Genomic DNA, 24,909 nt, shown 5'->3' with positions numbered 1-24,909 from the left:
TGAGTCTTATTGTTATAAGTCATTTATTGGGCTTTTGCACCATGTAGCCTTGAGTTAACCGCAGCTCAAGTCTTTATTTCCCCCCTAAGGGTTGGAGAAAACTTGCACACATACAGTGGTTTAAGATAAGATAAGATGAAATAATAAAATATAAGATAAGATAAGATAATCCTTTATTAGTCTGTATCACAGCAGTAAGGCGGAGAGTCAAAAAATTGTTATCAGTAAAAGTGATAACAAGTAACCATGCATTATAAATGCAAGGAATATATAAAAACATTTATTAGAGTAGCAATAATATACACAGTATGATCAGAAAACATACATTGTGAGAGTATATAGTTGTAATGTAATCGTAGGTTATGATATGAGAAACTTGACAGCCGGGCCGATGTGTGTCAGTCTCCAAGCTGGCATCCTTCCCACGGGCTCCAGCCACAGCCCGGAGGAGGAGGAGGAGGAGGAGGAGGAGGAGGCTGTCTGCAGAGATGTGTGTGTGTGTGTGTGGGGGGGGGGGGGGGTCACAAGATGGATGTCTCTGACGGTGCTACCTTTGCTGTAGGGCACAAATGCACTGTCAGTCTGCATTAATCAGAGGCGTGCATCATCCAAAAACCAGCGCACCCATAATCCTCCTGTCTGATTTCCACTGGAGCAAACGTGAGTGGAGCTCCGGAGAGGAAAAAACTCAATACTGGAGACGGAGGCCTCACGCAGCCAAGCGGCTCCCTGCAAAGAGCTCAGCATGAGACTCTGCAAGTGTCCAAGCAAATTTAGATTTGATTTGATCAGCGAAAAGTTTTCCTGGAGAACAACAGCTAAAAACAGTGCAGATTCGGTGTAAAACTTAAAGTTAAGCTGCCACTCGGCTAGAAATGAATGTGTGTGCTTGCAGCAACAGCTGGAAATCAGGTTATAATCCGATTTTGCCCGAGGACACTGGCTCCAAGGGACCCATTAACACACCGGTGTCCAGGTGAGCGTGCAGTGCTGGGCCTGCTTGCTCCGAGTTAAAGTCACATCCTCTCACTCTGGCTCTCCATCTCCCCGAGGCTGCTATAGCCTGTCAGAAAAAAAGGAAGAGGAGAAAAGAATCATATCACGCCCCAGCAGCTCGGTCAGACTGACAAATCAGCAGATCATGATTAATGACCTCACCTACTACTACACTGCTGCATCATTTAAACACTTATTTCTCTCTTTCTGTGTGTGTGTGTGTTTGTTCCACCCTTTTTCTATTTTCTCCTTAAACTAAACGATTGGGAGAGTTGTGGAGAGAGAGAGGCACACAAACTGAAAACAGAGGCGTGCTTGTTCACCATGTTGTGGGTGAACATTTTGCTTGTCAAAAAAAAGAAAAGTAAAAAAAAAAGACAAAGAAACAGTAGTATTGATGCTTTGGAGCAGCTGCCAACACGGATGACTAAACTCTGCCCGAAGCCTTTCTCTCCTCGGCTTGATTCACATGAGCACTGGGAAATAGTTCAGCTGCCCAGATACAGAAGTGATGTCCGCAGGATACGAGCACAAAATGCAAACAACAGGGTTTGCAAACCAACATTTTAAATTCATACAGAGATCAAAGGTCAGCTACGATGCATTTGTGGGCGACAATTAGGAGGGAGCTTGTTTTAAGTGGATTCAAATCTGCACCGAGCCAACGTGGTATTTATTCCACCTACGGACGCAGAACACCTGGTGCGAGACTTGCCACTGGTGATCAGTGCATTCATTGTAATAGTGCCTCTGATAATGTGTTGCTCTTTAATCACACATTCTCCGTGCCAACGAAGAAATGAACAGCAAAACACATGAATAGGAGAAGAAGTGTGGGATAGAGAGAGAAGATGTGTGTGTACTTGTCTTTCTTCAGTTGTGAGGACATTCTGGATGGTTCTCACAACTTCAAAGGGCTGTTTGAGGCTTCAAACTTTATTTGATGGAAAGAATTTGGTTTAGATTAGGGTTTGGCATTTAAGTTACATCCATACTGCTATGGTGTTGTTTGAAAATTCATCGACTCTGGTCCTGATGTGCTTGGCGTCCACACTACTGGAGCCACTCAGAAGGAGAAGTTTGAAAACACAGCTGGCCCTGGTTTAGTTTGGAAACTGTGGGGCTGTGTGTTTGAGTCTGGACGGACAAAAACAGATATTTGGAATCAATGGCCTTCAACATCGCATGCTGATTGACCGATTTACTTTTTTGTCACAACGTAACCTTCGCGGATTCGTGAAGCCCATTGTTAAGACATACAGTGTAGACAGCAACATGTATAGTCAGTTACAAGCATTGCTGACCCTGTTGTTTCTGCTAGCAGCTGATTGGCAGTTAAATTCTACATTTTGCAAAGACACAACTGCTTAGGAAACAAGCTTTTATTCAAGCAATTCCTGTGTAGACCGGAAAACACAGCCTACGTGAGTGAACGCGTGAAATGCATTCAGGCATGTTTGTATGGACAGGGATTAAAACTGATACGGAGCCAAAAACGCTTGAGGACAGGAAGATCGTTCTAAAACTTTATGGACGTAGCTTTAGTTGTGATGGTTAAGGGGCAAGGGAATGTATTCAACGAGTGTCCTCACAGCTATAGAAAGACGTGAACAAGTCTGTGTGTGTGTTCTTCCTCTCAGTTCTTGGCAGGGATAGACGAGTGTGAATTGCAGTGTATGGCAGCTCCTGCTGAGAGGAGCAGGGTGACTGACTTGCAGCCGCCTGGGCTGACAAAACGCGGCTCATTAAAAGAGCTGAAATTAATCAATCTGCGGTTCCACATGGTTGGATGTCTCTGAAACCTGTCGCTCCTCTCTCCCCCGTTTCTTGCTTTTTTGACCCATTTTTGATCAAAGCCCCTGGTTTTTTTCATCTTTCGATTCATCCCGCCTCACCTCAACACACACCTTCCTCCTCCCTCTTTAACCAGCTCTGTGTGATCTTACCTAACCCTCTCGTCCACCAACGCCACCATCGCTATCGCCGCCACCATCCAGCGCCTGTATCTGTATCGATGGGTTGGGAGCAGCGAGGCAGAGAGTGGGTCATCAGTCTACACTCGCCTTCCCCTGTATCAGCCCCAGTACGGCAGCAGCGGTCCGTAGAGAGCCCGGAACTAAATGGAGTATCTATTGGCTCAATGAGAAAATTGCTTTTTTCGATTGCTAGAGGACCCTTCATTTAATGTGTGTGATGCGGAGGCCTCAGCCAGTAATGGGTTCAGCATCTTTGTTGTCGGGAGACATGAGAAAATGAAATTTGCTTTTCAGCTGGCAGAAATAATTTACTCTCGGATAGGTGCATTTTTTTCATCAGTGGTTTAAAAGGCTTGAAGGTGTATGTTGTTCAATTTGTGTTCGCTACGTTTAGTCAGTACTGGATGTCCAAACCGTGTTATCTGATGTCTGCTGCAGACCGTTTTCTAGCTAAAGGTCATTTCATATCAAAACTCTGCCACAATATAAAGCAGCCGAGTTTGATGGCTGCAGGAAGCTGGATTTTTAGAACGTGGTTCATGTCTATGTTACGATGTTTGCATTTGATGTGTTAGCTTTGGTTTCACGTTGCAATTTAGGGAGCGCACTAGTCTTTTGTACGATATATATATATACCTGCTGTCATCATAAGCTACGTGGGCTGCTTCTACCTATATCTGACTTGGTTTATTAGACGGGCGTCGACTTTTGTATGTGGTCAATTCGGCTGTTGTATTCAAATAACTTTTTGGGGATAATGAAAGAACCAGTTCACATGTTTATTTCAATGCAGCAGTAATATCATTATGGGATCACTACCAGCAAAATTAACATTCTTGTTGTTGGAAAATTATATTTTAGAAGGCAGAGACTATTGTACAAGCAATCCTCTGTTTCTTCTTCTAGTTTCCTCTTATGGTCGGATAAAATCTGTTTGTCTGGATCGTGGTGGGAGGCACTATTCACACTTTGGTTTGGACTAAACTGAAAAATCTGACGCTCTGGACCAGACAAAATGAATGTGAAAGTGGCCTTAATGTATTGTTAAAAGGTTCCATGCAATCATAAAACCCTCTGGCTTCCTAATAAAATACAACTATATTCTGGGTCTTTGCCATCCAAATATTGGAAACCTCTTTTCACGCCAGAGGATGTGGAAACGTTGGTGTATTGATTAAAGCAAATTGTGACAAAACGCAGTTGAAAGTCAACAAATCAATCATGGCACATATGTACCCTTCATTCACTCAATTGATTTCCACTTATCTTCTGCGCCGTTGAAGGGATGTAGGAGACACAAATATCCAATTTGTGTGGAGTGTAACCTTTCTCCAATGAATGCACAAAACAAACAAATGTCATATTTCCAAATCATTTTCATTTGTTTGAGGTGTGAGAGTGGAGCCTCTTTGAGGATCCTCTTCTGCTGTGGTTTCATGGGCCCTGAAAGAATGATGTTATCAGGGGGGTTACATAAGTAATATGAGTAGTTTATCATATATGTAACATATATTACAATTAAAACATTTCATTGTGTACAACCACTCAGTGTTTTAATCAGTTATAACATGAAGGCGTATTAATACTATATTGTCATTTTACCAGCCTCCACTTATGATCCTTAGTTGTTGATATCTGCAACCATTAACATTCTAAAGCACCTTATAAACGTTGACAGCTGTCTCTTTGTGAGTTACAAACTTTATTACCTGTTTATATACTACTTCGAAATGTGAAGTGTGGGTGTTAAAATAAAGTGTTTCCTCAGACACTAAAAATCAAAACCTAAGTCATAAGAGATTATTTTGTGACTCAGATAGATCCCTTTTATGAAGTATAAAGTCACTTTCCTAAATGAACACTGGAGAAAATGATGGACGTTCCGGTAATATGCACATTTATGCGTTTCTTTGTCCCCTGAGTGCCTCAGTGTGGGCCAGGAAGCAGAGAGTGACCTCAGTGAGGGGCTGCTGGCGGCCCCAGAGCAGGAAGCTGAGGGGCCTCAGCCCGCTGATGCTTCCTTTTAATCAAGAGGAAGCAGGCTGGCTGTTTGTGCTCAACCCAAGAATTTTCTTTGTGCTTATCTTGCATTCACCCCATTTCCCTCAATAACTACGGTGCTGATCAGGTAATGAGGTAAAAGGTATGTAGTTGACAAGCTGGGCTCGGCAGATAGCGGGCTCTCCACATAGGCTTGCGGCTTGGTAGGCACTTAGTCGAACGTGCGCTCAGACCTGTCTGGGGTGTTTAAATCGCATCTATCTCGAAATCCCCCTTCAGCCATCGCTTCCTCTGCATAATGCTTTTCACAAACTAATAAACCGTGTCACTCAGGTGTCCATTAAAGGCTGCTGTTGAGGACCCGCTGGTCATTACCCAGAGCGAGCACACTCGGCAAATCCCCGCGCCTTTGCAGCAGGTTGCTTCATCACCTTGTGCTCTTTTTATCCCCAGATGTAGTCGAAGCTCAGATAGGAGCTTAGGCCGGCCAGGAGACGGGGCCTGATAGGTGTGTGACACGGGGCTAATGTGTGGGGAGATTACCTGCCTGACTTTAGAGAAACTGGAGCACAACTCTGATCCAACGAGTGCTGCTGAGGTGCAAGCGCTCTCCTTCCGCAAAGAGAATATCGCAGACAATAAAATGGCAGCATGCAGTAGAAGAGGCGTTTGTTTGCCGGATGAACAAGCAGTTCTTTGGTTAAATTCACACAATAGTGCTGGGGTGACTCACATGAGCTCCAGTGTTGTTGGCGCACTGGGCAGGAAGAAGCTAGGTGCCAATCAAGCAGCACCGGGGAGGAAGAGCTCATTTTGTGGATGTGTTATTGTTTTCCACCATCGCCGCCCAACACTGGAGCTTTTTACTGTCACTAATATTTGGGGGAATATTTTAACATTTCATACATAAACACGTCATGTGAGACTCACTTACTGCGTTTAGATTTTTTTTTATTGCTTAGCAAATGACTAAATGGTTCCTGTCACAGATTCTGATTAAGACTTCATCAACACAAGCAGAGGATTGTTTGCTCAATGTAAGGAGAGGATGTGTGGTGGATGAAGAGTAAAACAATTGTCTGTATTGTCAGAGTACACAGTGTGGTTTGTGTCCATGTTAGAGCTGGTAAACTGTATGTGTCTGCACATGAGACAGCTGGCACGGGGTCAGATTCTGAGAATGATATCGATGTGTCCACTTCAGGTCCAGCTTCGAACGTTTATCACCATTTGTCTGATTCACGCTGCCGTACGACATATTGTCGAGGTCTGAGACGCGTTTATATCAAAGCTGATGAGTCAGAAAATTTATCTTTAACTTTATTTGATTAATCAAGTAATTTGTTCCTCAGTAAAATGTCAAACTACAGTAGATTTAGCTTCTCGCTCCTGAGGATTTTCCGCTTTTTAACGTCTTTTGGTTTTGGACCATCATCTTGAGTTTCAGGAAACACTGTTTAAATGTTAAATTGAGGATTCATAATATAATCAGTCGTCATTATTAATTATTATTCAGTCTAGTCGTAGGCCTGGTTAGCATAAAAGCTCTTCTCCCCCATTTTTACATAAACATATAACAGAACAATGATCTTGATCCAGATTCCTTTTATTTTCTAAAGGACTTTATATTTTATAGTCAGTGCTCTGAAACTATGACTCATCTGAAAGTCTGAACCAAGGTTCAAGTCTTTGTTACATTGTTTTTATTTGATCTTGTTCGTTTTGGTTTCACAATGTAGTTAATGGAGCGAGCTAAAGACCTTTTTATGACCAAAGGACATCCTGTCATCATCACGTACAAGGGCTGCATCTACATACCTATACTTAAGGTTGATTGGTTTATAGAGGGGCGGGCCAATGATGTAGTTGTTTTGCTGAATATGGGGGTAGTAGTCTTCTCATTTGAGTGGAGAAAATGAATGAAGTGGTTAATTTAATTAACTTCATCGCGACTGTATAATCACTATGGTATCACTACCAGCATCATGAACTTCAGGCACAGTACTCAACACCAGTCTGGATTCTCAAAATCCACATCCCTGTCATTCAAATGTCAGAGACCAGTACGGCTTCTGCTTCCTGTTCCTCTTTTATTGTTAAATGATGTCTCAACTTACTGCAATTGGTCTGAAAGTCTTTATTATCCCAATAAGTGTTTTAAAGCTGTAATTAAACCAAACAATGGTTCAGTTGGATCCGTGCTGAGACCACCTCTTTTCATTGCAGTACATTTTGATCCATTGGTCTGGGATCGTGTAACAAGGCACATTTAACACATGTGAATTTGGTTCAGACTGAGCTGAAGTGTCTGAAGGTCTGGACCAAACAGGGTAGGTGTGAAAGTGCCAAAAGACTGAATGACCTAAAACCCAGTTTGACATCTCTAATCTGCAGTTAGTTGTTACTTGTCGGCCAATTTACTTGATAAAATCTCTGATAAGATAACATGAGTCAATTTATCTGTTTGACTTTTGTTTGACTTTCGCAGAAGTATTCATCAAAACATTCTCCACTGATGAGGAGAAACACTCCAGGAGTATGAAACCATTCCTCTGTTCCACTGATCCGTTGTTCTTTGGCGGTTTTTCGGGGATGGTACTGGGATCTGTTTTTACAGCCTATCCCTGTGACTCATTGGGCCTAATGCTTCTCCCGCCTCCTGACCCGAGCTTTTTCCTGATAGACTGGGACTCTCCCATGCTTCTGGTCTTCCTCTTTTTCACTTGCCCCAACCACAACTGTGTCCCAGCTCTCCTCTGCTCCACCCCTCTTCTCCTACTCTACTCCCAAGTTCTTCTCCTTTACTGCCCCGGCTCTTTCCATCCAAGTTTGTGGAATAAGAGAACGCAGCTTTATAAGAAAACCCTCATTAGTCATCTGGGCCTTTTTTTATAATGTGCCCTATTTTACTCCGTACTTAGCTCTGCAGTTTTTATTTCCTCTGCCCGAGGGAGATCCGAGCCCCCGTAAATATCCTGTTTATTTTTAATCACTGACGATGGGCAACGCAGTGTAATGCGATGTAATAATTGTCAGTGGGAAAAACAAACAGTCGCTCTCACCACAAATTGATTTGGTAATTATGAGGGCACGAATGACTGTAAAGTATATGGACAGTAGGTTGTTAATGATGACCCAGATAATTAGCCTCTTATAATATATAATTAATTTTAAACAAATTAAATACATGTTTGCTCATTAACTCACATTTAGACGATGGTGATGAGCCTAGGTCGGTGGTGCGGTTCCATCAGACTGACGGACACAGGGAGGGCTGTTGGTTGGTTAATATGAAGTAGTCCCGCCTCCTGTCCCGGCCTCGCCAGCGTGGTTGAATTACAGAGTATCTCTAAGAGATATATTTTTAGCGTTATTTGGGTTTGCATCCCAATCTGCTGTCTGCAGTCGGTGATAACCATACAAACCACAAATACACAAACACATATGTATGCGTACATCCCTCCCACACACACCCTGCAGCCCGGGTGCTGCTGGCAACAGGGAATTGGGTTGTTTTATATTTACTGTATATGAATCTCCTATCTGCTGGAATGTAGGCTAAACATTTTTAGTCGACTGGTAAACATGGCACAGAAAACCCTTAACTAAGCAGAGATTTCTTTATTTCAACTTAGAAGAGAATGTTGTAGTAGACGCAACTGGGCTAATGTGATTCTTCTTCTCTCTGTCTTGTCATGCGCATACGTATTTAAACATATTCAGCCAGTAGGAGGATGGGTACTTTTTACAGAGCTGCAGACTTTTTCTTTACCGCTCGACCGGCTGCTGTTTGCCGTCTTTTGAAGCCCACACACCTTGTCCACAGCTCTGCTCCCTGCTGCTCCTGTGGGACAACAACAAACCGTTAGCATCCCTCCCACAGGGCTGGATTCTCCACACATCCCTTCGACACACGCTCCTTGTCAGCCTCCACAGCATCAAGGGGACAGATCAGTGTTTGATTAAAAAGAGAAAAAAAAGAAATCCACAGCGGGTTCCAGCCTCTACCTGGGGAAACTTGGGGGAAGGGCCGAGCTAACGATCTCTCTCCTGCCAAGATCACAAGCCTCCGAGACGGATGCTGGTGACGGCTAACATCTTTAGATATTATACACCAGTAGGTGATTTAAAATGCAGGCCTGAAAACATATGTCACGTGACCACTTACATACAATGGGAATGCACGTACCGGTACAAACATGCGTGTGACACAGGAATTCTCGCAAATTGCTCAAAACATACGGGTCATGTGACAGGAGCCTGACGAATCAGCACAGGCTCCTTTGTGACTGAAAAGACCCAATCAGCAACAACCTGAGACTGTCTACGTCGTCTAATCTTTCAAACTGAAATGGGGTCGGCCGCGTTTTCAATTTTCTCAGCTTAAGTGGCTAGTAGTAGACGTAGTAAACGTAGTAGAATGGCTGTAGCTGTAGTACAAACTGAGTTTATTTATCTCACCTGAGGTATTTAAAGTCCTCCGGTGTTTCTCCTGTTGTCGTCCTGTTTATTGCCCCCACTCGAGCCGTAATGGGTCATGATGTGGTTGGAAGCTGAAGCACTAAAGGGTGCTGGACTGTGGCTCGCAGCGCTGCAATAAAGCCATTTGAGGTCATTCAAGCGACCTAACATCCTTCAGCACTCCAGCCCAGTTTCTGTGAAGATTTCAGCGACGCTCGATGGTTTAATGATGAATTTACTTGTCGGAAACGGCCTCTGCATGTCCGACTAAATAATTGGCTTTTAACAGCACATCAAATGTACATGTTGTAGATGGTTACTCCGAGTCCTGGCGGGGGGGAAACAATTAGCAGGCAAAGACCGAGCGCCACACTGTCTCATGATTTTTTGATGCCGCTCTATGAAATTTTTAGCCCACTGCCACTTTAAAAGCGTGCTTCTCGAGACAGCAACTTATGGGTCACTGCACTAAAACTCGGCCTCTGTCCTTTGGGCAAACAGTTGGTCAATACCAGGCGACGTGTTGTGGCCACAAGCCTCCATTACTGTGAAAGGGAATGTGCCGCATTTAATAAAGGATAAACGTCCACATGGAATAGGGTTTTCTGTGGAGTGAATAATGGAAATAGACATATCTCTTCTTTTTGAGTTAAAGAGCTTTTTTTATTCACTGCAAAAAATATTTTCTAATGGTGATTAGGATAAACACACCGTGAAGCATAATTCATTTTGTCCCTAATCTTTACCTCCCTGCATCTCCGTCCCTTTGAAGCTTAGGGGAAAAGGAGAATCCACTGCACACGGAGAGCGAGCAACTGTTCAACCATTTAAAGGATGTTAGATATTTTTATGAAAATGTATTTCAGTACAAACGTTTCTGAGGGTACAATCCAGGGATCACCTTTGCATGTGTTTTTCAGAGATAGCACAGACCCAGCAGGTGTTTTCCAGTGTGGGGCTGCAGTGTTCAATGATTTAAATGTAAAAAAGAAAAGAGAATAGACGCTCGGAGGGATTTTATTTCTTTGATGGCTTCCCACTGTTGTGTTACCTGTCCCACAACAAGATGACACTACAGTTCAAGCAAAGTCGAACCCAACGCTGACCACCTGAGTGTGATGCTCCAAACTGTGAAGTTGTTGAGCCCAAAAGAGACAACTCAGCCATTTCTCCAGGAGTTTGCACCCTGGACAAAACCCCGGGCCCAGATCATCTTTCCCGATAACGCTTGGCAGGAGCCAGATCCCAGGAGAAAACGCTTCGAAGCCAAAGCAATTTCGTGGATCTCTCTGAAAGTCCCTGGATGTGTAGAGGTTATTTTGGCTACATCTGTCAAACCATAGAGTAAAAAACAGCAAAAAAACATCCATCATTCATCCAAGTGGTGGCTCCAAACTGGTGCTTTAACTGGACAAATGACGAGTCGGGATCTGACGCAGATAAAACAGCTTTTGGATGACATGATCTCATTTGATCTCGCCACATAAAAATGATGCATAAGAAACGTTGGAGGAGGAGAAAGCCAATGATGTGAGCAATTACCAAAACCACTACTGCTTATCTCTGCAGGCAGTTTGGAATTGGACAAGCTGTGTTTTTTTTGGTTTGTATAATAGGGAGCAGATGTTCAACCTTTTCAAATTCAAAACATCTCTGGGTAAGCTTTCCATAGATCTGCCACGTCTAGAGTAAAACCGCCCCCACCTCAGCCGCTCACCCACCCCTGATAATCCAGTCTGTACTGTGAACTTTCAACCCCCCCCCCCCCCCCCCCCTCCCGTTTAAATATTTGGCTGCCGCTGTGTGTGTGTGTGTGTGTATATATTTATTCTTGTTGCTTTTGGCCCGAACCAACGCACTGTTGTGTTTCCAAGAAGCTTGAGAATTTGCAGACAGTTGGAGTTTTTTGAAGTTAAGAAACAAAAAAGCATTAAATGTCTCCTACTGTAGCTCTGCGGCTCATTATACTGAATATGTGCTGTAATCTCCTCCTGCTTTGTTCACATCTTCACTATTTGGTATCGCACCATGAAAATGAATGAGCTTCATTCTTCCTTTGTTGTGGAGGCTCGTACATTATTTTGTATTCAGGTTATATTCGTATTCATATTTTTGTGTAACGCTCAAAACTCCTTAAGCTCCTGAATAGATCCTGGGTTTTGCGTCGACTTCCTTTAACAACCTGCAACATTGGTCCATAACTAATTAGACGAGAGCTTCTTTGGTGAGCTCGACAAAGGATCAGCACTTCAGTCACACACAGTGGTTGTGTTGCCGCGCACAGGACCGATGTGTCTGAAGTACATTTGTCTCCAAAGCAGTTTCCAGACATGAACTCCAAAAAACTCACAGACCCGATTGTCTGGACGTTCTCCAGACTTTTTTCCTTTTTTACATTTGAAGAAAGCAACGGGAAAATCCTCGGCTCATTTGGTTGAGCTGAGAAGCTCTCACACCTCGCTGTCTGGCCAAATTAGCACGATCCCCCTGCTGTCTCGTTTCTATTACTGTGGATCATCATCTACAGAATCATGTGACCAGGGAGTGAATGCCCACCATATCCATTCCCATGGCAGACAAAAGCCAGATGTTAGTGGGTGTTAGTGGGTTTTTGACTAGTGGAAAAGTGGCTATAGAAACGTCATCAAAGTGCCCACCCACTCGCTGTGAAACCTCCAGATAATATGCTACTGTTGCTCGCATGGAGCCCATGTAGTAGCATATTATCTGGAGGACATTCTCAGACATTCTCCGTGGTTTTTACTTTTGAGCTGGCAGGAAAAGTTCCAGATAAACTAACTGATGCTGACCTCTGCGTTCTCACCTACAGCCCCTCCAGATAATTTTGGGAGATTATCCAGGGTTCAGTTCATGTCTGAGAGCAGCTCAAGACAAGTGGAACATTTTTTTATAGTTTTTTACTTATACTTTAAACTCAAGAAGAGCACTAATGTGTTTCCCTCTAAGCACCCTGCAGCGGGTGGTCCCTACAATGGTCCGGATACAGAAGTGGAGAGCACCGAGTGGGCTGTTTATTTGTAACTGTTAGGCTGCAGTGGGCCGATGGTGGTATGCTGTCCCCGCCAACGCTGCAGCACACGCTTGGGCGCATTCCTCCTAATTTCATCACTGCCCCCAATTAATACTCAAGATGGCATCTGGAGCATCTGCTCGAGGAATACACTTGTCATCACTCTCCTGTAGTCGAGCAAAATGTAAAGCAAGCACTGCCGTCATTGCTATTCTGAACCTGCCTATCTGCATGTGCCCCATGAGCAGGTTCGCAGAGACCCGTCTGCATTACAATTGCGACCGTCCTCGTACTTTTATTTTATTTTGGAGTCTTAAATCAAAACCAATCATTTTAGATAGGTTTGACCTCACCGTGCTGCCTGACCACATCCCCCCCCCCCCCACACACACACACAATTGCCTCGGATCCATCATGTTTTGTGGTGTAAACCTATTGACTTGTGTTTCTTTGGGGACCTATTCTTGGACGGCCTCCAAGCGGTTCAGTTTCCATCCTCTCCCCATCTTTCCTCTGTCTCCCATAAATCGATGTGATGTAATTGCATAAACTCCCTTTCCCACAGCTCGGGCCTGAAGGCAGCGTGTTCTCAGAGCGAGAGAGCGGCTCAGTGTGGCCGGATAACCTTATTCCCCCCCCCCCCCCCCCCCCCCCCGATTCCCACAAGTGCCCGCCTTGTGAAAGTTTTATTTTAGCCTTTAAATATCTGTGTTTGCAGAGTTTCTGTCACCAGCGATGTGTCGATGGTTTATGCATTCTAGTTCCGAGCAGCAGAGGCTGTGGAAGTTAACTTTCTCACAGCTGGTGCTGACTGTTTACATCTGGCTTTTCACTCTAAGCTCAGCAGATTAAATCTCATTTCTCTGAGTGCTTTTTGTGTTGAGCCAAGCATGATTTCTCCTGACGTCTCCCCGCTCGCAGCTCCCTCAGCCGTTCGCAGGAATGTTCCTTAAAGCGCACTCCTACGTTTTCACGAGATTGCACCGTGGAAAATGTCCAACCCCCTTTTTCCACATTTCAGTCCCTCTTGGCGTTCTCTTGAGACTCAGTCAGAAGCAGGATATCTCCTCAAAGAGTATCTTTCAACTCTTAGTCCAGGCAGTGACAAGTTTAGAGTGAACCAGTGTGGAAAGGTGTGTTTCCTGTTGTTGTTTTTTTGGTTGGGGGCAGAACTCAAACAGCTGAGAATTCATCTTTATGCTGGTTTCATCTTCCGCCGCTCCAGTTATCCTCCTGCCATCTGTCCCGCGCAGCTCTGCCGAGGAACAGCAGTGATAAAAACCATGTTTTTGCACCTAATGCAGAAATGCATTTTCAGGCTCTGTGGCCATTAGTGCGAGGCCTGCTTGATCGTGCGAGAAACAAAAAAGCGTGAGTCATTTTCACTGCTTCCTCCCTCCTTGTGATGTTGTGCGGTTGTCACAGCTTGTTACCTGCTATCACCACAGCCACCGCATACAGGCGGACACAGATGAAGCATTTAGAGGGATATGGGTTTCTTTGGCACATGTGGAGCTTTACGAGGAGGTCCCCGTCCTAGAGGGCCTGTGGGTGGAGGAAATGATCCAGATGCAAAGCTTCCAGCTCTCGTAACCCAGTGGGACACCTGCCCTGCTGCTCCCGTATGCAGCCCCCTACCAAATCCACAAGGAAAGAGGCTAACATGGCCCTGCATGGGAGAACGCTGTTATACAAGCTGGTGCATTCCGATTTTCTATGCAGCTTGTGCAATATTTGTGTCTTGGCTTTCATTCTCTGTGACAGCGTTCTGCTTTCCGTTTCGACAGAGCACAATCACCACTGAGCTGAAGTCAAACAAGGTTTTCACTCTCAAAGAGTTTGTTGCTTCTCAGTTCACTGGAAGTTAAACTCATATTAAGGACAAAGTCATTACTTAAGTTTAAATTTGTGTCTCGATCATTAATAGTTCTGAAATTGACATAATTAACAATATCAAACTTGTTCCGTGCTCCCAACAGGGGTTTACCAGATCAAAACCTTAATTTGATTTGATCTAACTTGAGATAAACTGGATCTGTTAAACTTCTCCTTTAGACTGTTGAGAACTGCTATTGTCCATGTTACTGTACTTACAGCTGCACACATCATTACCCGATTGTGTAGGTAGAAAAAAACACATTAATGCTAATGACCTTTTATTTACGTTGCATAATGTTGCATTTGTTTTCATTAGGGGAAAATTAGACTGACCTTATCAGTAATTTATTTTAGCCTGTGCATAATCATCTGTATAAGATCAAAAAATGTTTGTCTGAGTAATTTCAAGGTCTGTGAACAGTCAAATGTAATTTAATCAAAGATATTTGATTTGATGTGATATCGATTCTTTTGTTATTCAGCTTTAAGTGTTACAGTTTCGATAAATATGATTCAATATTTATCTCTGATCTTCTAACCCTCATAATGTCGGAATTCTCATAAAAATGGCAGAGAAATGTCGGAGTTGGAGAAAATATAAGTCACATTGAGCCGGCACATTTTTAAAGCTCTAAGCACGGGTAAATAATGCATAACTACATAACAGAGGCTTTTTGTGTCGTTAGCAGTGACATGAACCCTAAAGGTTACAATTGATGCAGAAAAAGGAAGGAAGATCAGAGATTGGCTGGGGACTAGGCTGTTCAAAGAACCAGCAGTGCACCAGCAGTGTGCATGGATTGCGTTCGAGACTAAATAAATGCCATAGTTAGTGTGTAATTGTTAGTGTCTTAGCGAAGGTGGTCATGAACCTCTAAGATAATGTGTCTTCGATTCATATGTGAATTCAGTTTGACCCCCCCTTTCTTTTCCTCCTCACTTAGTTCAACATTGTTTTCAGAGATTGTCAGAGATGTATCATGAAACCCGTTGACATGGCTATTGTAAATTAAATAAGCACCAGATATAAACTGAGAAGCACTCTAGCCATCTTTCTGTCTACCTTTGTGCCGAATGAGCACCATGTTTGTTCTCATGAACAAAAGTTTATTTGTTTATTCAAACCAGCCTTTTCAGTGCTGTGTTTGAACATATTAGAAAACAACAGTTCTTTGTCTCAAATAAGCCCAAATACAAAATATATATATATATGTTTGCACTGGAATAAGTCCATCACACATACTTACGCTCATCGTGTTGAGTTTCAGACCGGTGTTGGTGTATGAATGTAGTCGTTAGTGTTTACGGGTGTGGTTAGAAAGGTATGCAGTGATATCCATCAGAGATTGGAAGCAGACCCACTGGGCCTCAGAGTTTGGGCTGAACCAATGTTGTAACTACTTGGCAGAAATCCAAGAGTTGCTTCAATTACATTTTCTTTATTAGAAATTACAATATAATTATCCATATAATATAATAATACAGTTGGTACTTTTTTTTTTCTTTGGCATATCTGTTTTGTACAGACGATTGTTAAATGTCCATGGAGCGTGGACAAGATTACCCTAAAGCAAAAGTCAGAAAAACAAACTCAAAGGTCCTACACTCATTTGAAATTTGAGAATAACTTGCATCAAGTCACACTGTGCAAAGATTGTTTTCACTTCTTCTGCATTGAGACATTTACCACATTGTTTTTTGCACATTATGCAGCCTCATGAATCTGTATCGGGCAGCAGGGTCAAGGTGAGGGCACAGGACACATCCTCCAAAATAACAGCTAATGCTCCAGCTAAAGACTTTGTGCTAATAAGTGTTCTTTGCTACAGAATCTGATTTCCACAAATATACAGAACAAGCCGCTGCTCTGTGGTATTTCAGTCAAACTGAAATGAGGCCCTAGAAATGGTTAACAGATGTGTTCCAAACACATGTTAAAGTGGCTGGTTTGACTTATAGGACAACAGTGGCCACGTATTTCTATATTCAGTGTCCTGTGGAAAATATTAAACAGGATACCATGTGTTTTAGTGCAGCATGCCACTGATCGCAAAGTATTCAAGGTGTAGTAGCATGCTATAACTGCACTACTTTGGTAAACAAGCTAGTGCTTCTTTCAGACATGCACTGAACTCTGTAAATTTTTTTGAAAAGTTTTAGGAGGGACTGCATGTGAGAACAAAATTCCCTATTCAGTATCTTCTGACATTTTACAGATTTTCTTTCTGTCATCCCCCCTGTTAACATTGTCCAGGAATCGTCTGAGTGAGCCCATGAGAGAATACAGCGGGAAAATGTCCAGAAAATGTTGCGTTTCTAACATGTTGAAGAAAAGAGAGAATATAAATATCTCAGGATGAAAGAGAGATGTCATGCATTTAAAAACTGCCGGCGAAGATGTCGACTTAGAAAAACAACAAGATTCAAGAGCTTTTTTCAATCAGGGCCAACGATGTAGAGGCGGTGGACTAGTGGCAGAAACTTGGACTATGGGCAGAAAAGGTCTCTGGTTCATCTCTGGTTCGACTCCACGGAGAAACAACAAAAAGTCGAACCTGGATTGATATGTCCAAAAATCCAAGAGGATTCTCCCTACCCTGTCTAGTGCCCCTGAGCAAGGCACCTTACTCCCCCAACATCTGCTCCCCGTGCGCCGTACATGGTCACTCACTGCTCTGTGTGTCCTGCACCAGATGGGTCAAAAGCAGAGGTTAAATTTCCCTACCTGCAGGAGTGTGCTGTGCATGTCTGTGCATGTGTTTGGGACAAATAAATGTATCTTATCTTAATCTTAATCGGCAGTGTCAGTGTGCTTTAAAAAACAACAACATGTGAATTCCAGAGTTAAATCTATAGTTCATGTCCTGCGTCCTGCACGCTCTGCCCAGATGCCAACCCAAATGTCCCTGTTATTGTGAACGAGTCTGACCTGAACAATCTGCTGTTCTTCATATGGAAGAAAAAGTCCAGACGCAATTTTCTGGACATTTTCCAGTTTTCATGTCTGAAAATGGATAAGCAGTTTCTTTTTGTTGAGTTCAACATCCTGAGGCCGTAGGACTCGTATACAAAGTTTTTGTGCTCGCTGCCTGGATTTTCATCTCAATTCCTGTCTGAGTTGGAGGCTCTGTGAGCTGCACGCTGCACAATTCTCAAGCTTTACTGGGCTTTAGGATTTAACTGGGATAGAAGTGGTTATCATGCTGCGGCTCGTCAGCTCTCTGGACCTGAAGGCGGGGGGCATTGGCGAACAAACTGGGGAGAGTTTAACAGCTCCAGCCCCCTCTGTGTGTGTAGTAATGAACTCTTACCTTGGCTTGGAAGGCTGCTCTGCTGGTATCCTCACTGTGTTTTTGTAACCCTCGCTAAAAAAGCCTTGCTCTTAATTGTGTCCCGTGGGGCCCTGAGCTCTCAGTATTCACAGCCTTTCCTGTCCCTCGCACTGATCCTCCCCCTCTCCCAACCTTAGCCCCATCATCCCAATTCGACAGGTCTTTCCTCTTTAATCGCCCGACTTCAAAGCGGCATAGTGATGCCCCCCGGCCCCTGGCTCCTCTGAGACAGGGGGCTAGCCTTGGGGTCCTGGGAAGTTGAGGGAAAGTATGGTGGAGTGTAAGGCAGTAAGTAAATCTAGACAGACGTGGGCTAAAAAAAATAACAACAAGTAGTTGTGTTTCTGTTCTTCGTTACGGAGTCACCAGTGAGCCGTCGGTGTTGTGCAATTATAGTAGCAGGCTGCAGATGTTTCACAGAGTCGGTGAGACGCCGACACTTTGCCCTGATCTTTGATTTGGACGTGTTTGCAGAGGTGAGAGATGCAGGGCTGCTGTCGGAGGAGCCTGCCGCACAGAGACGAGGCCTGGCCAATGTTTGCCTCCGATTCACCAAGGCGATGGACAGTGTCAGCTTTCATCAGCATCACAGTAGCACCCGTCCAACACGTTTCCAGGGGCTCCGTTCCTATCAGGGGTCCATCCACCGCGAAATATTCAACACTGAGAAAATAGGGGTCTGCGTAATGAGTTCAATCTGCTTATTTTTATGCTGGAATAATTGTGTATTTCAAATGAGCGAATACAGAGTGTCCCTACTGTGGCGTGCAGAACAAAGAGAACCGTGGCTTGGCTGTGGCCAGAGAGAGGAGAGGAGAGTTGAGTGATTAGCTGTGCGCTGCCCTCTGATCAGAGCGGGGATTGTTTCTCCATCGTGGTAGTTTATCTTTATCTCTGATGGTTGACTCACACTGGGAGATCAATAAATCCAAATGGGATGAGGCGATAATTCTCCCGCAGCATTGCCCTCATTAAAGCGGAAGCTGGGGAGATATATGGCAGCTGGCAATTGCCCTCGTTCTCATTTTTATAATATTAGAACTTGATGTATGTGGACCCTGTCAGACGCTGGCTGCAGATCAGAGAGCAGCGCTGACATCCGGAGCTGTAGATTTTTTTTCCCTTTTATTAACTGTTTATGTCTGTTTGATACAGAGCTTTAAAGGCCTCATAGGTTATGCTCTGTAAATATTGAGTTGTCTCTAAATCTCAGAGGTTTGCTTCCCGTCAACGCTGCTGAGGAATTGAGGTCACACCCAGCTGCGAGATGTAGATGGAGGAATGGTCACTTCCTCCCTCGTTTTCCTGTCCCCTTCCTGTCCCCAGAGGAAGTGTCGCTGGTCAGACTACCTGCTGTTGTGTGACCTCTCACATCGTAGCCAAGGTTGCCCGTCTCAATGGCAGGATGAGGTGACTTATGGAACACAAATGAGTCCCTATAGCCAATAGTACACATATACGGTAAAGGCTTGAATCTTACCTGTTCTCTCGATAACAGGAAAACGTGTTAAACCTGTGGTGAACGGACAAAGACAAAGGCGAGGAGAAATGCTCAAAGTGGCAGAGGAGGGCAAGATACAAGAATCTTAGAAATGGTGGTGGCACAAGCAGTCTGGCTCACAGCTCACTTGCTTTCAGACAATGAACTTACTGACATTTTCCCAGAGGGGCTGCATGTGAGAACGCAAATGTCAGTTGCTCCCCTACATTTTCCTGAGCTTTTCCTGCCAGCCTCCCAGTACAATGTCAGAGTGGGCTCATGTGAGCATACAGCAGGATAATGTCCGGAAAATCCATAGCAAGCGAGTGGGCGTGTTGATGAAACAATACACATATCTCCTGATGCCATACAAATAGAAGATGGATATGAAGTTTTCAAAAGATGTTTGAAAGAAGGTCGTTGTGTGCTTTAAACGATGACGTGAATTCAGCAGAGAAATGAATACGCCCAACGCGTCTGATGGAGAAATTCTCTTGCTTCGTTCGTCATGTGTGAAATGCTAAGTAAAATATAGGTGAAGAGTTCACGTCTTAAAAAGGCTTAACTGAAAGTAAAGTTTTGAATCAGGAAATGAAAGGAGACCTGGAGTTTCCAAACTAACATGAGGCCGATGGTGTTTTTCAGTTCTCAGTTTTCGGTGCTGGGAAAGTGTAGTGTGGACTGCAAAGGGAAACATAGCAACAGGGATGCATTTTTAAATAACACATATGGATGAATCCACTCATTGGACAGGAACCCTCTGTTGGAGTGTACTGGCGCCTTCCATACCTCTCATTGCTTTATGGCGGCTGCAGTTTCCTCCGCTGTCTCTATTGTGAATTGAACTGTACATCCTGTTAGTAGAGGGGCATCATTTGTAATGAGCTACTCTCTTGCATAGTGGATGGATGTTAGTGATGCAATAATATTGTCAGAGCCTGAAATATCAGCAGAGGCTAATCATTGAGAGGCTGCATTGATGTTTTAAATTGCCCACAATGCTCGTGGGCTTAAATGTCAATGACAAGTTGGCGAGAGGGATTCATTTAAAAGCCGAAGCCGCTGAGTGGATGGAGATGAAACCTTTTTCTCTAGTGTTGAGGCGCTCCCCCGCTTTGTTGGACCCTCAGTGGCCTGGCCTTTCTAGTCCCCCTCGAGCGTTTGTCCTATTGTTGTGCCTTGTCAGCCGTCGGCGCTGACGTCTCTCCTCAGCCCCCATAACTGATTCAATGAGGCCGTGCGATCCTATTGGGCGCGCCGCTTTTTCCCCGTGAAAAGAGCTCCATGGAAACCAAAACACAATGCAGACCCTCAGCTCTGTTGCTCTCCGCCGGCTAACAGCTCTCTAAATATCGGCAACAGGCTTCAGGATCAAACGGGACCACTTCGCCGCTCAGCACCAGATCACAGATATGATGACGCTGCTGTTGTTCCTCACTGACTCTAAATTAAAGGCTGTTGCAGTCTTGTACTTTGCCTGGGATGTGTTCACTCGGCCATATGGAGAATATGTAAAGTAAATGACTTCTTCACTGAACTGCGCGTGGTTCTGCTCACTAGCGTGTGCAGCCACTGTGAAGATGTTATTGATTCCCCTGCGCATGTTCTCTGCAGTGTCTGAATTCAAGGCTGTGAGATAAGGGAGGGTATCATTCCGGTGCATCTCTCCACTTCTACCATTTTTTCCCCCCTCCAGTTTCCTCACTCGGACTTGGATTGCCTTTCCTCCAGATATAATCAGCGCTGTGTATTCTGTGTGGGGGAGGGAGGGTGTGCGGCTACCGCTGTCAGCCGGCCGCAGCGTCCCTGTGAATCTGATGTCTGCTGGCAATATGGTGTGTCGGCGGGATGGTGCGGGCGGCTCCATCAGCCAGAATACTCCTGAGACATTCTCCATCCCCGGCAGAGAAAAACCTGCCTGTATTTTGCCATGTATCGTGGCAGGAGCTGCATATTGTTCATGCCTCCGCAGACAGCCCTCGCCACATTTTGATGCCGCGGTTGTCAGTGCCAGTGTTTTGAAACCGGCTCCCAAGTATTGTCTGTCAAAACCGATCTGCTGACTATTTTTGCACGTATAGAAGCTGGAATATCAGCGGTTTAATTGGCTCTTATTGCGACGCGGCTATTTTCAGCTGGAAGACACTTGTGGCGAAAAAAGTTTTCAGGCTTTTATGCTTATTAGACACCCTCGGTTGGAGATGTTTATTACAGGCCAGTAGGTATGGTAAGAAAGCAAGGGAGTCTACTTCAAGTGAATAATGCATGAGTTCAGATGCTCATCAAGGTCACGTCAGTAGCTGTATGAGGAGGCCGGTGTTTTGCAGTTTCTAATAAATGATAATTAGCTGTGCGAGAAGGGACACACACATTCTCAAAACCTTCTTTAGGTTTAACATGGTACCTGCAGCACACGGGCCCTCTTCATTCTGTCCTTGTGCATTTTGCCTTCCAGCTGCGAAGTGAAATATTCACACAGATAAAACGCTGTTGCAGTCTTATATTAGCTCACTGCTGGGAGCGAGCGCTTCATGCATAATAAATGCCAACTCTGTCATTTTAAGTGTCCTACAATATTATTTTCTGTGTTTTTCTCGCACCCACTCTTATTCTGCTTAAATGAATTACTCATACCATCACAAATGTGCCACTTTTCTTTCTCCTCGCCGGAGCCTCACTGTTTTTTTTTTTTCAATCTCATTAGCTCAGTCCTGACCTCTGCTTCTTCTTCCCTTGTGCTTCTGTCCAACAGCCCATGAAAACAGGAGAGGAGAGAAAACAGAGAGAAGTCATCGGCTCCGTCTGAACAAAGGGGAGGCACCAGCAGATACAGATGGTATGTCATTCCATCCAAGCACACAGAGCCTCGGATTAAAGAAAAAAACATCTATCTGCAGCACTTATTCCTCTGTGAAACCTGTTTTTGCCCACTCAGTTTCCCCTGCGCATCTGTAACGTGGGGGAGTTGCCTTGAGTGATTTCCACCGAATGCAGCCGTGATTCTGCACCGGCGGACACGTGTTAAATCAGCGAGAGAAATAGCAGAAAGAGCTTGTTGACAGACTCTTTTCAGTAAGATGCTGACAGCACAGGTGCAAAGCCATTGTCACTGTCAACGCAGGAGGCGCCGAGCTGCACGGTGCGTGGAGCTGGTCTCGGCAAAGGGGCAGACAAGTGCTTTTGTTCCTTTACCGTCACAGCAGGCCCGGCACTGGGCTTTGTTAGCTTCTGATTTTCATTGGCATTTCGTAACATTAGTATTCCAGACACGGCCGAGCAGCAGACATGTATAGATTGAGAGGTTAAAGGGGAGTTTGGAGTCAGACACGTCAGCTGTAATCAGTCAAAGCACATAACCACAAAAGCAGCCGACCAGACAATTATACACGCGCAAGTGACATGTACGATTATATTCTAGAGCCGTTCTCAATTTTCGAACTATTGTCTAGAATAGAACTGGTTTATTAGAGTTTGGGTCTTGCTTTGTGAGTTTTTATTTTTTCTTCTGATTATAATAATACGATTGTAAGTAACTAATTAAATACTGAGACCTGTGAACACTATATTATTGACAAAATAAAACAGGCAAGATTGTGTAAGAAGCACAAGCAGTAAGACAACCGTACAAGTTTTAGTTTATACTAGAATGTCACTTAGTAGACTGCACACCTCCACCTCGGACCAACAGTCCCCTTGTGTCTCCACATTTTGAATTCACGAGATCTTTTTTCGTAGAGGAACCAAGAATTATTTCCCTTGGTTTCCCCTTTTGCAATTTAAAGAACATGTAATGGGTTGTTCCTGACTCATGTCGCACACTCATACTCCTTCCTCAGAGTTTTGTAGAGATCTGTCCAGTTGTTGTTTAAAAAACAAACAAGATATTTGGAGAAAAAAAGAGAGGCAACATTTCAACATTATTATCTGTCCAAATCCAGTACAGTTTGCAGACTGACATAATACAAGATGTTGGGTGTTCACTGTCAGTTTTAGCCCCAAATAAAATTGAATTAGCATTTTTGTTGATGCCCCATAATGCTTAATTAAAATTAAAAATTAAAAAAAAGTAGTGGACAAATCATCCGCACGTGTCCCGAGTAACGGCTTGTGATGGGATCTGACTTCCCTCCTCAGTATGCAAATAAACAAGTACATCAGCAGAACTAATGTGTTGTAGTTGTTAAACCAGCAGGAGGCCACAATAGACTTCATGTGCCTAAACTGCCAGAAATGAACGATTCAACTGGATCTTATACACGGTGTGTTCCAGGCAACCAGAGAGCTCTAGATAGTTTGATTTACTCCTCTAATGTTCCTCCCTTAATCTGTGGGCTTTTTAAGAATTTCAGATGCTGTGGAAAAAGCCGATTTTACACGATCTGAGAAGCAACTGAATGAGTTTCGTAAATATTTCCTCTTACACAGAATAAGTCCGTTGTGCAGACATTCGTTCACCGTGCCCCAGGACACATTTCCGTCCACACTGCCAAAGGAATGTGGCCATATGTGGCCCAGACCACCTCAGACTGTGGTCAGTGACATCTGATCTCAGTTCGTCCTCAGTGCGTCTCGAGTGCACTCACACCTGTATTTCGAACCGTCCACTTCTGATCAGGTCAACCAAGATTCATCTTCTTCAGCAGGGCCTCCGTCTCACCACATGTTCTGTCTATTCTCTGTTCTAGAGCTGTTGATCATTTTAAATCTTCTTCAACAGATTGAAGATTTGAGATTTTGCCCAGTTCTTGTTCATGTTGGCTCCGAAGTTGAGAACGAATTTCATTATTTTTTGGGATCTTAGAAACAGAAGTAGGCAAAATGCACTCATGAGAGGGGAATGGAAATCTTTACATCTACAGCAGCAACTGAGGAAATTCCCTCTGCAGAGTAAGATTGTGTGATACTGAAGTGAGATAGATTTTGTCAAATATAGATACAAATAGGACCTATAGGGCATAATAAACCTGAATTAACCTCAAAGTTTTTTGATAAATAAAAACTAAGGGGGTTTGCCTTTGTTTTCGAAACTAGAAGGCGCTCTATCCCCCCATGTTAAAGAAAATGAAAACAGAAATCCCGGATGCACTCCCTGATTTATATTCTCCAAAATTTAAGAAGTTCATCCTTGGGTCATGCCCCCCCCACCCCCCCCCCCACACACACATTATTGATTAGTTTTTGCATAATCATGGTAACCGTGGCCTATAGAACAAAGTCTCTGAGACTGGTTACACTGTTGTTATTGCTGTTTGCTGATTGTGTGAAAGTTCATGTTCACATATCTTTCTGTAGTTATGGGGGGCCATTTTGTTTCAAAACCATCATTGTGACAAAACCATCACTGGTCCTCAAAGGATTGTTTGAGTGTTAAGACTTAGTTTTAGGGTTAGGGTTAGAATTAGGTTTAGGTTAGGCTTACGCAATTGGTTAAGGTTACGGTAATGGGTTAGGGAATGCAGTATATTTATGAGTGTCCTCACTACTTTAAACTGACAAGTGTGTGTGTGTTGTAATAGTAAGTAAGTCAGTAAGTGATAAACCAGTTCTCTGCTCCTCTACATAGGGGGACTGGCTGTATACTAACTAACATATGGCCTTGCGACAGGGTGTGACTGATCGCTCATTACACAAATGGCTGGCCAGGCTGCCCCCCCCCCCCCCCCCCGTCGTAAAGTGCCTGGCTCCGCTCCCCTTTGTTTTCCAACAGGAACTAGTGCTAAGTGGAGATTCCAAACACCACTCCGCAGACAAAGG

General features: G+C 44.0%; 1 protein-coding gene across 1 annotated transcript in view; it reads left to right on the top strand.

Annotated features, from left to right (window-relative positions):
- The window catches only part of tspan18b (tetraspanin 18b), a 38,982-nt gene that overhangs the window by 1,049 nt on the left and 13,024 nt on the right, over positions 1 to 24,909 (top strand). The window contains exon 2 of the mRNA XM_053427700.1: positions 21,908 to 21,991. Coding sequence (XP_053283675.1) covers positions 21,989 to 21,991 — 3 coding nt within the window. The 5' untranslated portion in view covers positions 21,908 to 21,988. The remainder of the gene's footprint in view (positions 1 to 21,907; positions 21,992 to 24,909) is intronic.

The sequence above is a fragment of the Pleuronectes platessa genome, chromosome 7 (genome assembly GCF_947347685.1).
Source record: "Pleuronectes platessa chromosome 7, fPlePla1.1, whole genome shotgun sequence".
NCBI classification, from domain to species: domain Eukaryota; kingdom Metazoa; phylum Chordata; class Actinopteri; order Pleuronectiformes; family Pleuronectidae; genus Pleuronectes; species Pleuronectes platessa.
This window is presented reverse-complemented; position numbering and strand designations above follow the sequence as displayed.